Below are 18194 nucleotides of genomic sequence, written 5' to 3' on the forward strand. Positions count from 1 at the left end.
TTCTAAGGGTTCGAATGTCATTGGAATGAGCATAGTTGTAAAACGCGAACTAAGAAGTTACAAAAAACGGGACCTAATCAAAGAAGAACTACAGGATATGATTGCATGTTCAATACTGCAGTCTGCGCGTAGATAACAATTTCAGTAAATTCGTACTTGTCAATATGTTCTCAGGGACTTTCTAAAACCACACAACTCAAGTAAGTTAGCAGCAATCATCTTCATTCTTTTTTACTCCGCAAGTGCATGCTTACTTCCACAAAATACTCCCGAGTAGTCCCGACATGTTTTTCTAGTTTTCAACATTTTCCACTAACTTACAGAAAAGGAAAAAAGAAGAATCTGCATAAAAAAATCTATAAAAGACTGCAACTTAAAATATATTATATATGCTAGCTAATTAATAAGTTGTTGATTCTAGAAAATATGTACAATAATGTCTTGTGGAAAGTAATTAGACTAGACACTATTCTGAAATGGGGGTTTCTTATTGGACAAAATAATTAAATATATAATAATATTTATGGTCCAGACTTTAAAATGAACATAAGTAAAATATTTGGTATTTTACCTATAAGAAAACAGTACTTAAATTCAAATAAAAAATTCTTGAATTCACAAATTAGATTAGTTATTTTAAACCAGGTTATAAAGAATTAAATTAACTTTTACTTACACCCTTCTTCTCTTTTCAATAACCTTGTTTATTTAAATAAAATGCTTAATAATATCTCTTCTTTGTTCGATATAATTTTTGTACTATTTTCAGTGTTTGACTATAAATAACTCCCACAACTTTCTAAAATTATTAAAAAATAATTATGAAATATAATAAAACAGATGAAAATTTGGTTATATTAATTAATACAATTTTAGTGATGATAAAGATAAAAAAAAATCACATTAATTTAAAATTTCTTAATGTAGTGCATTTGCCCACGTTCCCCACATGGGGCGAAGTAAAAATTCAAATATTCTCCCCCGCAACTCCAAAGCCTCTGTATATACCATAAATAGAAGAGGACTGAGGAGCGCGATTGTGCTACAGTATATATGAGGAACAGTATGGGGGCATTGAGTGGAATAAAACGTATAATCTTGTAAATTACATATATATAGATACATCTAGATGATGGGAAGGAGACCGTGCTGTGATAACACCGGGCTGAACAAGGGGGCATGGACTGCTGAAGAGGACAAGAAGCTCGTCAATTTCGTTATCACCAATAATTACAAGTGCTCCTGGAGAGATGTTCCTAAACATGCAGGTACTATGAGAGTATGAGTACATAATACACTGGTTTCTTTTTTAAAACATTTATGTCTTCAATTCTTTGATATATTGATAAAAGAAACTATGCATGGCTGGTTGCATCTATTATAGGACTACTAAGGTGTGGTAAGAGCTGCAGGCTGAGATGGGTAAACTATTTATCACCGGATTTGAAGAGGGGCCTTTTAACCGAACACGAAGAGAAGCTTGTTATTGACCTCCATTGTCAATTTGGCAACAAGTATGTTTTTGTGTATTTACACTATGCATTTTACTTCTCATTGCACCTTAGAAATCGATGACTAGCTACTTGTAAAATGATTGCCTGTAAAATTATACATAGAATCATCTGTATGAAATTATATATTGCTTGCAACAATTGTTAATTTGCTAAATTCCGCCTGATCAAACACTTGGGCAGATGGTCAAAGATTGCTTCGCACATGCCGGGGAGAACTGATAATGAAATCAAGAATCTGTGGAATACTCACATCAAAAAAAAATTAAGCAAGATGGGAATTGATCCTCTTACTCACAAGCCACTAAATGCTGATCCTCCTCCGGATAATCATCACGATCACTACCAATCCCAAGAAGCAGAACTAGCAAATGGAGAAGAAACAAAAGAGCATCATAAAGATCAACAGATTTCGTTAATTTTAGAGGGGTCGACCATCACTCACGCTGATGATCAACCGGCTAAAGAGCAAGAATTGATGGGCACTAAAGATGGTTTTATACCCAATGAAAATAATGATAATGCCTTTTCTATATATGAAGTCCCACTTATTGAACCCTATAAAAACACCGAAGATGGCTTTCCTACACATGAAGTTCTCTTGCTTGAACCCAATGAAAACATTATAGATGGCTTTTCTACACCTAAAGTCCAGTTCACTGAATCCGAAGGAACTCTCCCGGGTCATCATTTACCATCATCTTGTTCTTCAACTGCTTGTTCTAATACAAGTGCATCAACTACAATTTCTACGTCAACAACCAACTCAATTCTTGAGGATTTGAAGTCTTTGCAATCTTTTGAAGATTGGCAAAGCGATGGTCACAGAAAAATTTGCATGGAAAACGCAGGTGACGCTTATGAGGATGATTTCATCGATTGGAATTGGTTGATTAATGATTTTGATATTGACACAATTGATTTTGAACTTATTAAGTCTCTTCCTGACCCTATTACTCTCCAGAATAATCTTGGATGAAGAATGTTGCCAAGTACTAGCTCTAGTAAACTATAGTAATAATGATTTAAGTGTTAGTTATACTCTCTGTTTACTATTTTGGTCTGTAACAATCGATTGTTGCAGAACCCTTGTCCAACACACAGCTTCAGAGCCCTTAGATCTGTATTTTAATGGTGGAGATGAAAGCTTTTTTTTTTTTACCGATCCGCTATAATTTTCCGTGGATCGGAGCTTTTCCCTTCCGCGGATATTATCCGCGGAAGGGAAAAGCTCCGATCCGCTAATATCCGCGGAAGGGAAAAGCTCCGATCCGCGGAAAATTATAGCGGATCGGTAAAAAAAATGCTTCAATCTGGACCCTTCAAATAGAAATCCGACGGCCCTGGTAGTGTGTGTTATATAAACGGTCCCTGACACACGGTTATCAGGGACCAGGACCCTTAACTTAATTGTATCTTTCAACTGTATTGGAATAAATGAAATATCAGTGACAATTTCAATCTAATAATATCTTCATTCTTTTCGTGACACCCCAAATCAAGCTATGTTAAATTCATATCGACGTCATGTTTATAGAAATACTCAATTAAATATAAAACCACAAGCAATGCACCAGTAATACATATATAAGTCACATATAAAATCACGAGGCTGTTAACATGTGTGTACCAGTGTATGTATCTTTGTTTTACTCTATTTGGTCAAATGGGAAGATTGCCATTTTTGACATATACCTGGTTTTGATTTCTGAGCTGAATGGGTAAGTGTAATTATTTTCATTGTATACCAATATTAAAAAGTATTACCTAGTTTTTTTTTTTACAAACAAATGATTTTATTATGACGAAATTTAAAAGATTTTACAAAATTTAAAATGATTTAAAATGGTGATGCTTATCTTAAGATGCTAATTTAATATTATCAATGACCATATGTCGTAGTGAAAATGATACGTGGTATTGGCGTAAGGAGAAGTTGGGTCATTATTCAGTGAAGAGCTCTTACTTATTGATCCAGGATGGAAAGGAGAACAGCCAAACAAGTGATAACTCAGGGTTTTGGAGGCAAATGTGGAATCTTAAGATACCCGTGAAAGTTAAACATTTTTTATGGCGTGCTGTTTCCAATTGTTTACCTACTAAAGACCTGCTCAGAAGAAGGAAGGTGGATGTTAATTTAGTGTGTCCTATGTGTCAAAATTCAGCAGAGACTGTTTTACACATTCTGGTGGAATGCTCGTTTGCTTCAGCTTGCAACCAGCTTGTTTTAGACCAAGCCATTCAGGAAGAATTTCACACTTTCGCAGATTGGTTGCATCTGGTATTTGAGCAATGCAGAAGCGAGAAGATTCGTGTGCTGGTTATGGTTTGTTGGATGATTTGGAAAAGTCGGAATGATCTAGGGGGTGTTTGGTTGGAGGTTTATGGGCTTGGTAAACGGGAATGGGCTTCTCATTCCGTAAACTTATGTTTGGATTAAATTTTTAAGACAAGGGAATGGGAACTCTTGTACCACTAGCCTGTTAACACAAACCTGGCCAATACCCTGGGTTACCAAAATTGATTCCCGGTCTCGACATACATCTTCTCCCTCATTTCTTCGTCAGTTCTCTTCGCCTGTCCGTCTATTTCGCCCCTTTCTCTCTCTCTCACACGTCATCTCGCCTCTCTCTCTAACAGTCTCTCTCTCCTCTCCATCTCTCCCTCTCTCCACTCTCAGTCTCTCCTCTCCATCTTTCCCTCTCTCCACTCTCCATCTCTGCATCATATTGCTCCATAGTGAAGGCTCCTTCCAAGGTAACTCTTTGCACAAAACTCTCGTCATATCTATACTCTCGTCACAAATTTATGCATATATTTGTGTATATTGGCTCACCATTTATGCAATTTATGAATCTGCTGGTGCTGTGTGTTTATTATCTGCTTATACATGAAAATTGATATCAAGGTGTTTGATTAAATGTCTAAGTGAGAATATTCTAGCTGAATTGAACAAGTTATGTTCTTCAATATTTTGATTTGAGTTAAATCATTTCATAATGTGTTTTCATTGTTTAAAATATCACTTTGTTATGTGAGTCATTGTCGAATTGTGTTACTACATTGTATCTTTGTCTAGCTTGAAGTATGCCAGCTTTGTCCAGGTATCAAAACTGCTAGCTGATTGTTATGCATTATGTATGAATCTTTCTGTTTTTGAACTATTGGTTTGAAACCTTGCACCATAATTGTGTTAATGGTAACAAAAATTAGACTGGTCATAAATAGCTATAATACTAAAATGATATTAAAATTTTGGTACTCAGCAAAATAATAATATTTTTCTGCATCAAAATTAGTGAGTGTTACATGTGACTATTACAATTGATGATTTGCTTTGGGAAGAAGGAAAAACAGAGGGGATTCTCAAGTGGTTGAGGTGAACAAAAAAGGTCGGGTGTGCATCATTGAATTTACTTAACATTTGTTGCATATTATTCTAGAGGAACATTATTGATTGGTGTAGCTTCAGAATAAAGCTTTTTAGGACCCCATATCATTATCAGATCAATGCGTGCTTCTGGGTTCTAGTCTCAATGTCATGATCACTAAGTTAGAATATACAGCTCTTTAAGATAATTCTGCAAGTTTCTGTTATCTGTACAAAATAGAGGAGAACCCATGGTAATTAGAAATTTAACATGCTTCCGGCCTTCCACCGCTTCTGAGTAAGATATGCCAACGTAGTTGATTTGTTTTGAGAATGAAACAGGTAGACCTAATAATACACTAATGTTTGCCAGATTTATAAATATATATTACATCTGTTGACAATTAATTCCTAATACACTAATGTTGTCTTGGTTGAGGTTAATGGATGGAATGAAATAGAGAGAGTGAAAATCAAAAAGAAATAATAGGAAGATGTAATTGTTTCTGCATCATATCTATACTCTCGTCACAAATATAAATGGAGAAGGTGATGTGTTTTCTGGAATAAAATACAAATATAAAGAATGCAGTATATAAACTCAAGCATTATCAGCATGTTTTAGCAATTTGTTTCTCACGTAAAATGGCACAACATACTACATACTAGCAATGCCAACTGCTAATAACAGAATGATTCATTATACGAATCCATCTGCCTTCGATTCTTTCTGTGTTACCTAATTTGACATTTTTGTGGCCACATAGCTCTACTGGAGTTCTCAGACTCATATAGATAAGCATGGTAACTTAACTTATGCTTTTATACTCTAGCAGGCCAGACTCTAACATTGTCCAAAACAGGGCCACAAATATGACCCTAGTCGTTAGTTTTAGTGTGATAATATGCACTGAAAAATGCACTGAAAGTGTGTTTCTGCTTCATATATATTAATGTATTTATGTTTGAAATTTTGTAGTAATGGCTCATTTGGGAGTGACACGGAGAAGCAGAGTATTGTTAAAGCTTCAAGTTAACATAATGATAATCAAGTTTTTCGTTATTTTTGTTCCTTGGTATTTGATGGGTATAACACTATTGAGTGAATCATATTTTCGGAAGAGGACGAGGGAGAGAATGATTCATAGACTAGCTAATTTAAATAGCTTGATCAAAGATAGTGATATTGGATGTATAAATGAACTTCGTATGAATAGGTCCACATTTAATGTGCTTTGTGAGATGCTTAGAGATATCGGAGATTTAAGAGAAACTAAAAAGATGAGCTTAAACGAGACAGTTGCAATATTTTTGTACATTTTAGCTCATCACCAGAAGAATAGAACAAGTGGAAATTATTTTGTGAGGAGTGGGGAAACCATAAGTAGACAATTTAATCGTTGCCTTCTAGCTGTCTTGAAGTTACATGTCCATTTGCTCAAGAAACCTTCACCAATAACCGAAGGATGTGCAGATAGAAGGTGGAAATATTTTAAGGTAATATAATATCACTTTGGTTCATTGATTATTTTAATTTTGATGTAAAATTATCTTGGAGCCTTAGATGGTACTTATGTGAATTTATATAATATTTTGAATTTTGATGTAGAATTGTCTTGGAGCCTTAGATGGTACTTATGTGAGTGTTCAAGTGCCTTCTAGAGATAGGGAAAGGTATCGTACTAGAAAGGGTCATCTTGCAATGAATGTTTTGGGTGTCTGTTCACCGGATATGCAGTTTATATATGTCTTACCTGGATGGGAGGGTTCAGCGCATGATGGTCGTGTCCTTCGTGATGCTATATCTAGACCTCATGGTTTGAGAATCTCCCAAGGTATGCTAACTAAATTTGTAGCCGAAAAATGTTTCAAATTGCATACGCAATGGAAATAACTTTTAATGTTTTTTGCTCTAAAAATGTAGGTTGTTACTATTTGGTTGATGCCGGTTATGCTAATAGTGATGGATTTCTCGCTCCATATAGAAGACAACGTTACCATCTTAATGAATGGAAGGAAGGCCGTGTACCTCGATCTAGTGAAGAATATTTTAACATGAGACATTCAAAAGCTAGAAATGTTGTAGAACGGTGCTTTGGTGTGCTTAAAGAATGTTGGGGAATCCTTCGGAGTCCTTCTTTTTATCCGGTTCGCACTCAAGGTAGAATTGTAATGGCATGTTGCTTACTACATAATCTTATTCGAAGATATATGCCAAGTACGAGAAAGACTAATGATGATGATGAAGAAGATGATGATGAGGATGATGATGATGATGATGATGATGATGATGATGAGATGGATGATGATGATGATCTCGAAGATGATCCTTAATATATTGAAGTTGTTAGAACAATTCAGACATCTCATTTTTGGACCAACTATAGAAATCAACTTGCTTTGGGGATGTACAATGAGTGGAGAAATAGAAGTTAGAAGTCAGGTAATTATAACTCAGGGCCTCCCCTGCTCACTCTTGCCTCACCTCCAAGAACTCCATTTCTCTCTTTCTTCACATTATTTTAATCCCCAGCCCACATATTTTTTGGTTCACTGGTGCAGTAAATTTGTGATCAATTCTTGTTAGGTGTTTTAATAAGCATGTTTATCTGATGGCCTACTTCTCTTTTTTGCAGCATTTCATCCAAATTTAACGACGACAAAAACTTCTGACTGGATTTAGGAAGATCATCCACACTTGATCGGATTAGTAGCAGCAGTTAAAGAGAAGTGTGATTACAGACTGGAGCAGTAGCATTATTTACTTGTTGGGAATGCTACTGGAGACTAGTGTAGTCAATAAGACCATTAATATACTACTGAAATTATTACAATCTCATTTACTTGCATAATACTAGTGGTAAAATCCCTTAGTCCAAGAGCCAGAAATCCTTCTGCAATCTGGTGCTGATTAGGTAACCACCAATGCTTTGACTCTGCTTCCTCACTCCTATTGTCAAGCACTCTACATTGTTTATGCATTCTTCCACAAATTTCTCTCTGCTGCTCCTCCCACACAATTTGCTGTCATTTTCACATTATATCAACATGGGTGGATTTTATTAATTACAGTTACTCTATAAATTAAGAATTGGATTTTCGAGATAATATGCGCTTTGACTTTTTATACATAATTTGATTTGCAAAAAATACCTATTCTTATAAATTATTTTTCAAAATTTTTTGAATAAAAAATAGATATTAATCATTTATTTAGAAAAAGAAAATTTAAAAAATAATGGGTAGAATTATATTTTTTTACACCTCAAATTATGTGTAGAAGTAAAAAACGACTCTATTTTAGAATGAAGAGAGCATTTTTAATTTTAAAAAAATTATCTTCATGGCGTTTCAATTATTAATATTTAATATCGTTTACCCTTTAAAAAATATAAAAATTAAGACAAATAAACTGATTTTAAATATTATAATCAATTTTAATAATTTAAAATAATTTTCACCCATTCCCATTTCAGAGTAATCCAAACAGCTTCATTTGGTGAACGGAATCCGATTCCAGGACAATCCAAACAACTCTGGTAACCTCATTCCCAAACCCGATTCCCCCATTCCCGATTACCATTCCCATGTGCAATCCAAACAGCCCCCTAGTGTGGAAGCAGCGTAGTATGGAGGTAGCAGAGGTTGTGCAATCAGCTAACTCTAATCTTAACCAATGGCAAAGCGTTCAAGACAAAACATTTGACCGTTTCATGGCTTGTCACTCATGACGACGGTTGTGAACGCTGGTGGCTCCCAATGTTAAACAGTGTTAAGATAAACGTTGATGCAGCAATTTTCGAGTCTACTACAAATTATAGTTATGCTTTCGTAGCCAGGGATCATGAAGGCAAGTTAATAGAGGCAAAATCAAGGTGTCTGCAGGGTATAGTAGCTCCAGCATTTGCAGAAGCTCTGAGCTTCAGAGAAGCATTAAGTTGGGTTAAAAATCAAGATCGAAGGCACGTTGAGATTGAAACAGATTGTCTACAGATTATCCAAGCCATTCGCAGCTCTTTTTCAGGTTTTTCAGCCTTGGGAAAGGTGGTGGAGGAATGCAGAACTATGCTTGAGATGAAGTTAAAAATCGAAATGTGATTATTAGATTTGTTAAACGGTCCGCGAATAGGGTAGCTCACTATTTAGCGAGATACTCATGTTCTGTAGCTGATCGTAGGTGGAAGGAGGGTGAAGCCCATCCGGAATTTATTTCTGTAATGTTGAATGATTTAAGAAGTTAATGAAATCGTTTTCTTTTCGTGGCAAAAAAAAAAGCATGAGTAACATGTCAACTTGTCTAATAGTTAAGGAGTAGGAGTCATTATAGTCAGTAGTTGATTACTGCGGTTCACCATTTGCAAAATAAAAATATCTATACTATACTATAATAACATGAGTATAATTTGTAGTCCAGGGTTTTAGTTATATTTTTTGGTTTGGTACTCTCCTTTTGGTACTACAACTCTACAAATGTGGAGTCTATTAGTATTATATTGTTAAACAGTTTCAAATACTAAAAACACTTATAACAATACATTATCATATAATATTTCATTAAAAAAATTATAATGATATTATAAATTAAATTATAAATATACAATTTTGAATATCTTTTTTTTAACAAGAACTTTCATATAACTCTTTTTAACTTTAACGTGTTCTATTTCGATATAAACACGAGCCATTACATGACTCTTTCTAACTCTAATCTTAAAAGTTATTGTTGTCAAAAAAATCAAGATTACAAAATTACGTTTGAAATTCAATTGATTAGATTACTGAATATTTCAAAGATATTACAGGATCGGTTATGTTTGGAAAAGATTTGAATTTTCTGATTTTTTTATTTTTAAATCTACGTGTACTAAATTCAAATAAAATGTACTAATATATATATATATATATATATATAGGGTAGCAATCTAGGGAGGGCACCTTATATGGAGTTATATAGTACACTCGATCTGAACCGTTGATATTAAAAAAAAATTAACGGCTGTGATTAAGCATGTAAAATACATGTTAAAACAGTTGGATCTAAATTTAATTTGGCAACTATACACACAGAGGAGCTATACACACACTGGACCTATACACACGGAAACTTCACACTGAGAGCTTCACACACACAGCAACTACACAGCTTGAGAGATTCGAACGACGAAGCTCAGAAACAAGCTCGAAACAACGAATCGAGCTTCTTTATCTATCAAACCGAAGGTTCAGAAGCGAATCGAAGCAATTCGAAGCTAATCGATTCAATTTTGTTTTGATAAATTAGGGTTTCAAAATAATCGAAGCTAATCGAAGCTGTTTTGGTTTGTTTCAGGTGATTTAGAGCAGTATTGATAGCTTAGAAGATGCTCCGCCGAATAGGTCAGTAAAATTCCGGCGAACTCTTCATAATTTTATATTCTACAATAGAATGTTGTGAATTAGAATAATATACAATATACAATAGAATGTTTATTATTGTTCTACAGTAGGTGATTTAGCAATGTTCGAAATACATATGTTCCACAATAGATGTAATTCTGATTATTCTATATTAGAATAATATCATTTTCATAAAACAGAGCATGTTTATTAAGTTTATAGAGTATTTTTCATTATTTTGCATATGTAGTAGAACATATTACAATTTCATGATGTTTGTGCTACATTAGAATAAAATCATTGTTTATAGTACATAGAGTTTTATCTTCCACAGTAGAATATATTACAAGTTTGTCAAATTTGTTGTATATTAGAATAAATTCATTGTTTATAGTATAGATTATATTGCTTCTTTAATAGAATATGTTACTAGTTTATGAAGTTTATTCTACATTATCATATAGTTTATGAAATTTGTCAAATATGTTGTATATTAGAATATATTCGTTGTTTATAGTATAGATTATTTTGCTTCTTTGGTAGAATACTAGTTTATGACAAGGCTTATATATAACTTGTATTCATCAGAATAACTAGTCATAGAATGTTTTTTAGGAAATAGTCACCTTGAGTTATAATTTGGTGTTTGCTTAAGGTAACATCGGTTGATCCCAGTGATCATGGATTCACTTTGGAGATTGGTATACTCAAATATGTGGTATTTTAGGATTCATGGAAGCATCCATATTCTTTTTGTACTTACACTTTTTGTACTTACTCTTTTTGTACATATTCGAGCCATGCCAAAATCTGATATTTTAGAATTCATGGAAGTATCCAGTAGTACGTTGCTAGCTTATAAATCTCTGTGAATTATTCTGAGTATTGAGTCGTGGTAAAGATATATCATTCCTCAAGCAATTCTGATTGCAATATCAAAGCGTGTATGCCAATTTAGCACTAAACATAAAAACCTTTTGTTGTCCTTTAGTTCCACCCAAGCTTCATTTGTGGAAGATAGGTTGGATGATCAAAATAACCTTGCCATAAAAAATTCTTCTCACTAAACATATTCTTAAATAGAACTAAGTTTCCAGTATTCAGTAGCTGAGCTGAGTTTTTACATCCGGATTATGAAATGTTAGTTGACTAAATTGAAATATGAGGAGTTTCACTGTAAAATAAAACAAGTTGTCCTGTTTTATCCATTTAGTATCACTTAAGCTTGTGTGACATTTAGTCATTGTTTCATGTTATAATTGTATGGAACATTGTTTACAGGCACATATTTAGAGTACAACTTTAAAGCTATTTGCTCTTTCCATATTTTAACTCAAAGTGTATCTCTTAAGGAATAACTCAAAGTGGATCATATAAAATTATACTGGCTCTGCCTCTGGGTCATATGACAGCACAATCATTCTAATACTTTATTTATTTATTTGCATAAATTAATTAAAGTGTTTTAGGATGTCTCGGTGGTGTAAGCTTTCATTTATTTGAATAAATGAAATACTTGGTTTTGATTTTCCTATTTAATCATTCTAATATCTTCACTACTTTTATCTAAACATGGCAGGTACAAGGTCGGGAGGAAAGAAATATAAATTCAAAAGTTCAGGATCTGCAAAACAAGGCAAGTCGCAAAAGAGGCTTAAGCAAAATTCTGATGATGAAGTAGAAGAACAGTTGAGCACATTAGTCTTTGATGATTATTGGAGGTAATACAGTTTTGCCAAATTATACAACTGTTTTCATAAAAATTTTTCTATATTATTTTCTCTGGTCATGCTAATAATTTTTTTTCTATGTAGTTTAATCTGGAAAAGAATACCTTCAGAGAGAATAGAGGGATGTGTGTATTACCATCCTTTATCTTTTCGAAGCTATTTGACTGAAAAATCAGTTAAAAAACTGAAAAAATGGGTATCAAGACATAAAGTGTTCTCAAGCAGATATGTCTTCATTCCAATGTGCCAATCGTAAGTAAATTAACAACATGATGTTAGATATGTACTAAACATTCTTCAAACCAATTCTAATAAATTTATATTTGTTCATGACAGAAATCACTGGAACATGCTCATTATATGCAACATTGGCGAGGATATGAATTCTAAAACAAATAGTCCATGCATGTTCTTATTGGACTCGCTTCAAATCGGTGAAGCTACAAGACTTGAACCAAGATTAAGAGAGTAATATCTTATATTAACTACTAATTATAGTTTAATTATTTCTTATATATAAATATTATATTGTAACATAAAATTTGATATGATGCAAACTTCAGGTTTGTGTTTCATTTATATGAATCTGGAAATCGAAAAGAATCTGCTGAGGAAATCTTCAATATACCATACAACATACCATCAATTCCACAACAAGAAGATGGGACTAAATGTGGTTATTACATGTTATTTTACATGTTCAAATTCCTCACTGCTTGTCCTTATCAATTTGACATTTCTAAGGATTATCCAGGATTTGTAAGTTCTTATTTATTGGCTTTCTGTAATCTATATGTTCCTAATCTGTGTAATGATTTATAAAATAAAATGATGTGTTAAAAACTTGTCTGTTGTAACAGATGACTGAAGATTGGTTTGATAAGGATGAATTTCAAAAATTTTATGAAGACTTGACATCAGAGAAAGAAAAGGACAGTTTATCTGACACAACTACAGATAAAAAGAAAGATGGTGAAGGAAGTAGCATTCAAAAAATTGAGAATGTGAATAATGATATGCTGCAAACAACGCCATCACATGATCTATTCAGATCTAATGATGCCCTCCCTCCACTGGTATCATACACCCCAGAAAGCTCACAAGAAGAGCAGAAAATAACTCAATGTAAGGAATTCTCCACTTTGTTAAGTTTATATTCTTTAGAACTTTGTTTCTTGCAAATTGCTTTAAAGAAACATAATGTTGTTCTTTAAATATGTCTCCCTGTAGGCAATAAGCCATCCCCTTTGCCAGTAATTGAAGAATCAAAGATCGAGGCTGATGTTGTCAAAAAGAAAAAGACAATCAAATTTAAAATCAAATCAGGGGAACAAAGAAAATCACCTAGGCTCATTGAAGCAAAGAAAAGTCCTAATGATTACGCCAAGGATGAGACAAAAGATGCTGCAGAAGAAGATGAAAGAAATTCTACAGAAGAAGAAGCTGAACCAGTCGTGATTGCTGTAGTTGATGGTAATGAGGATGAAGAAAATCTGGATGAAGACAAGGCTGATGAAGATGATTTTATTGAAGATGGTAAAAGCAAGAAAACAACTAAGCCTAAGAAAAAGAAGAGAAAAGCTTCAAGTCCGGTAAATAAGTTTATTATTCAACATTCTATTTCTTGTTTCACTTCATATATTAGGAACACTCTTTCATATATGTGCACACATTTGGAACCTGTCTATCTTTTGATATGTGTAATTCAAATACTAAATATTTTCCTTTAATCTGGATGATATTAGGTCAAAATGAAAAGAGCCAAGAAACGAAAAAATGTCAAAGAAGAAGAAGAAGAAACAGAAGAAGAGGAACCAACTGAGAACAGAAGAAAGCCTGAAACAGACATGCCAAATAAGATATTGTTACGTGCCTACCCGAAAACCTTCACCGATGCTATCCAGGCATTGACAGAAGATCAGAAAAAATGGGTGACTGAAGCGGGATTTGGCCCTCTCTTATCATTTGCAATGAGAAAAGTTTCGCACTCAATGTGTGTGAATATAATTTGGTGGTATGATTTGACCGAAGATGAGATGATCTTCAGTAAACAAAGGGTGAAGATCACAGAGCAAGATGTGGCTGATACCCTTGGGCTGCCAAAGGGAGAGAAAGAAATCTGTTTCAAAAAAGGCAAAGTTAATAGAGACAAATTCTCTAGATGGAGGGCACAATTTCCTGACAAAGATGGAAATAGAATCACAGAGTTGACCGTGTATGAGGCGATAACAAGATCAAGAGTGGTGGATCTTCATTTCAAACAAAACTTCATGATTCTAATGATGAATCTGTTTGTATACACAAACAACAGCTCTTTCGTTTGTCAAGATGTTTTGGGATTTGAAGACGAGTTTGAAAACGCAAGCCACTACAATTGGTGCAAGCTTGTGGTTGAATCTCTTCGATCTACTCATGAGGAATGGTGGGATGATCCTCAGAAAAAGTACTACACTGGTTCACTAGTGTTCCTCCTTGTAAGCAAACATATAATATTAATAATTCATACTTGTCCTTAATTTCTATTGTGCATATAACCTTGCCATAAAAAATTCTTCTCACTAAACATATTCTTAAATAGAACTAAGTTTCCAGTATTCAGTAGCTGAGCTGAGTTTTTACATCCGGATTATGAAATGTTAGTTGACTAAATTGAAATATGAGGAGTTTCACTGTAAAATAAAACAAGTTGTCCTGTTTTATCCATTTAGTATCACTTAAGCTTGTGTGACATTTAGTCATTGTTTCATGTTATAATTGTATGGAACATTGTTTACAGGCACATATTTAGAGTACAACTTTAAAGCTATTTGCTCTTTCCATATTTTAACTCAAAGTGTATCTCTTAAGGAATAACTCAAAGTGGATCATATAAAATTATACTGGCTCTGCCTCTGGGTCATATGACAGCACAATCATTCTAATACTTTATTTATTTATTTGCATAAATTAATTAAAGTGTTTTAGGATGTCTCGGTGGTGTAAGCTTTCATTTATTTGAATAAATGAAATACTTGGTTTTGATTTTCCTATTTAATCATTCTAATATCTTCACTACTTTTATCTAAACATGGCAGGTACAAGGTCGGGAGGAAAGAAATATAAATTCAAAAGTTCAGGATCTGCAAAACAAGGCAAGTCGCAAAAGAGGCTTAAGCAAAATTCTGATGATGAAGTAGAAGAACAGTTGAGCACATTAGTCTTTGATGATTATTGGAGGTAATACAGTTTTGCCAAATTATACAACTGTTTTCATAAAAATTTTTCTATATTATTTTCTCTGGTCATGCTAATAATTTTTTTTCTATGTAGTTTAATCTGGAAAAGAATAACTTCAGAGAGAATAGAGGGATGTGTGTATTACCATCCTTTATCTTTTCGAAGCTATTTGACTGAAAAATCAGTTAAAAAACTGAAAAAATGGGTATCAAGACATAAAGTGTTCTCAAGCAGATATGTCTTCATTCCAATGTGCCAATCGTAAGTAAATTAACAACATGATGTTAGATATGTACTAAACATTCTTCAAACCAATTCTAATAAATTTATATTTGTTCATGACAGAAATCACTGGAACATGCTCATTATATGCAACATTGGCGAGGATATGAATTCTAAAACAAATAGTCCATGCATGTTCTTATTGGACTCGCTTCAAATCGGTGAAGCTACAAGACTTGAACCAAGATTAAGAGAGTAATATCTTATATTAACTACTAATTATAGTTTAATTATTTCTTATATATAAATATTATATTGTAACATAAAATTTGATATGATGCAAACTTCAGGTTTGTGTTTCATTTATATGAATCTGGAAATCGAAAAGAATCTGCTGAGGAAATCTTCAATATACCATACAACATACCATCAATTCCACAACAAGAAGATGGGACTAAATGTGGTTATTACATGTTATTTTACATGTTCAAATTCCTCACTGCTTGTCCTTATCAATTTGACATTTCTAAGGATTATCCAGGATTTGTAAGTTCTTATTTATTGGCTTTCTGTAATCTATATGTTCCTAATCTGTGTAATGATTTATAAAATAAAATGATGTGTTAAAAACTTGTCTGTTGTAACAGATGACTGAAGATTGGTTTGATAAGGATGAATTTCAAAAATTTTATGAAGACTTGACATCAGAGAAAGAAAAGGACAGTTTATCTGACACAACTACAGATAAAAAGAAAGATGGTGAAGGAAGTAGCATTCAAAAAATTGAGAATGTGAATAATGATATGCTGCAAACAACGCCATCACATGATCTATTCAGATCTAATGATGCCCTCCCTCCACTGGTATCATACACCCCAGAAAGCTCACAAGAAGAGCAGAAAATAACTCAATGTAAGAAATTCTCCACTTTGTTAAGTTTATATTCTTTAGAACTTTGTTTATTGCAAATTGCTTTAAAGAAACATAATGTTGTTCTTTAAATATGTCTCCCTGTAGGCAATAAGCCATCCCCTTTGCCAGTAATTGAAGAATCAAAGATCGAGGCTGATGTTGTCAAAAAGAAAAAGACAATCAAATTTAAAATCAAATCAGGGGAACAAAGAAAATCACCTAGGCTCATTGAAGCAAAGAAAAGTCCTAATGATTACGCCAAGGATGAGACAAAAGATGCTGCAGAAGAAGATGAAAGAAATTCTACAGAAGAAGAAGCTGAACCAGTCGTGATTGCTGTAGTTGATGGTAATGAGGATGAAGAAAATCTGGATGAAGACAAGGCTGATGAAGATGATTTTATTGAAGATGGTAAAAGCAAGAAAACAACTAAGCCTAAGAAAAAGAAGAGAAAAGCTTCAAGTCCGGTAAATAAGTTTATTATTCAACATTCTATTTCTTGTTTCACTTCATATATTAGGAACACTCTTTCATATATGTGCACACATTTGGAACCTGTCTATCTTTTGATATGTGTAATTCAAATACTAAATATTTTCCTTTAATCTGGATGATATTAGGTCAAAATGAAAAGAGCCAAGAAACGAAAAAATGTCAAAGAAGAAGAAGAAGAAACAGAAGAAGAGGAACCAACTGAGAACAGAAGAAAGCCTGAAACAGACATGCCAAATAAGATATTGTTACGTGCCTACCCGAAAACCTTCACCGATGCTATCCAGGCATTGACAGAAGATCAGAAAAAATGGGTGACTGAAGCGGGATTTGGCCCTCTCTTATCATTTGCAATGAGAAAAGTTCCGCACTCAATGTGTGTGAATATAATTTGGTGGTATGATTTGACCGAAGATGAGATGATCTTCAGTAAACAAAGGGTGAAGATCACAGAGCAAGATGTGGCTGATACCCTTGGGCTGCCAAAGGGAGAGAAAGAAATCTGTTTCAAAAAAGGCAAAGTTAATAGAGACAAATTCTCTAGATGGAGGGCACAATTTCCTGACAAAGATGGAAATAGAATCACAGAGTTGACCGTGTATGAGGCGATAACAAGATCAAGAGTGGTGGATCTTCATTTCAAACAAAACTTCATGATTCTAATGATGAATCTGTTTGTATACACAAACAACAGCTCTTTCGTTTGTCAAGATGTTTTGGGATTTGAAGACGAGTTTGAAAACGCAAGCCACTACAATTGGTGCAAGCTTGTGGTTGAATCTCTTCGATCTACTCATGAGGAATGGTGGGATGATCCTCAGAAAAAGTACTACACTGGTTCACTAGTGTTCCTCCTTGTAAGCAAACATATAATATTAATAATTCATACTTGTCCTTAATTTCTATTGTGCATTGATTTTAACTAACAATGTTTGCAGTTCTTCTACCTTGACCGAAGCGTCCATACTGAATATAGAGCAGAAAGGACAAGGCCTGTATTCATTGGTTGGAGGGATTCACTGATTGAAAATAGAAACAGAAGTGAATCCATTGAAGGAACATTTATGAGAGGAGAAATTGTAGGTTCATTTGTCCAATTAATATAATTCTCAACCGATTTCTTTGAAAGATTATGATTAAATTTTGTTTTTAAAATACATTTCAGGTTGGACCATTGCACATTTCAAACACTGGAGAGAGACAGAGTACTAGAAATGTATTAGCTGAAGAACATAGGCAGCAGGTAAGAATGACAAACACATCATAAACTACATTCTCAATATAAACATATGTGATAAGTAAACTACAATTCTCATATGTTATTGAACTTTGAAAATATAGGATGGAAATCATGAAAATGAGGAG

The 18194-nt window shown here is 33.6% G+C and overlaps 2 protein-coding genes and 1 long non-coding RNA gene across 4 annotated transcripts in view; all 3 read left to right on the forward strand.

The window, feature by feature from the left end:
- The first annotated feature begins 1074 nt into the window (after positions 1 to 1074).
- The window catches only part of LOC108221681 (transcription factor MYB20), a 42721-nt gene continuing 25601 nt past the window's right edge, over positions 1075 to 18194 (forward strand). The window contains exons 1-3 of one of the 2 annotated variants that reach the window (XM_017395544.2): positions 1075 to 1268; positions 1385 to 1514; positions 1695 to 2563. In XM_017395544.2, the coding sequence (XP_017251033.2) occupies positions 1130 to 1268; positions 1385 to 1514; positions 1695 to 2490 (1065 nt within the window). In that variant the 5' untranslated portion in view covers positions 1075 to 1129 and the 3' untranslated portion in view covers positions 2491 to 2563. Of the gene's footprint in view, positions 1269 to 1384; positions 1515 to 1694; positions 2564 to 18194 lie in introns of those variants that run through there. The other variant, XM_064093045.1, reaches the window with a different exon arrangement.
- LOC135152610 (protein ALP1-like) lies at positions 3742 to 7760 on the forward strand. Its single transcript, XM_064093044.1, has 5 exons — positions 3742 to 4268; positions 5861 to 6378; positions 6491 to 6716; positions 6806 to 7324; positions 7518 to 7760. Exons 2-4 carry the CDS (start codon positions 5863 to 5865, stop codon positions 7213 to 7215), a joined length of 1152 nt encoding a protein of 383 aa, XP_063949114.1. The 5' UTR covers positions 3742 to 4268; positions 5861 to 5862; the 3' UTR covers positions 7216 to 7324; positions 7518 to 7760.
- LOC135152611 (uncharacterized) lies at positions 11854 to 12437 on the forward strand. Its single transcript, XR_010291957.1, has 3 exons — positions 11854 to 11978; positions 12072 to 12239; positions 12324 to 12437. It is a non-coding gene; the product is annotated as an uncharacterized LOC135152611 (long non-coding RNA).

Source organism: Daucus carota, chromosome 5 (assembly GCF_001625215.2).
Source record: "Daucus carota subsp. sativus chromosome 5, DH1 v3.0, whole genome shotgun sequence".
Taxonomy (NCBI): domain Eukaryota; kingdom Viridiplantae; phylum Streptophyta; class Magnoliopsida; order Apiales; family Apiaceae; genus Daucus; species Daucus carota.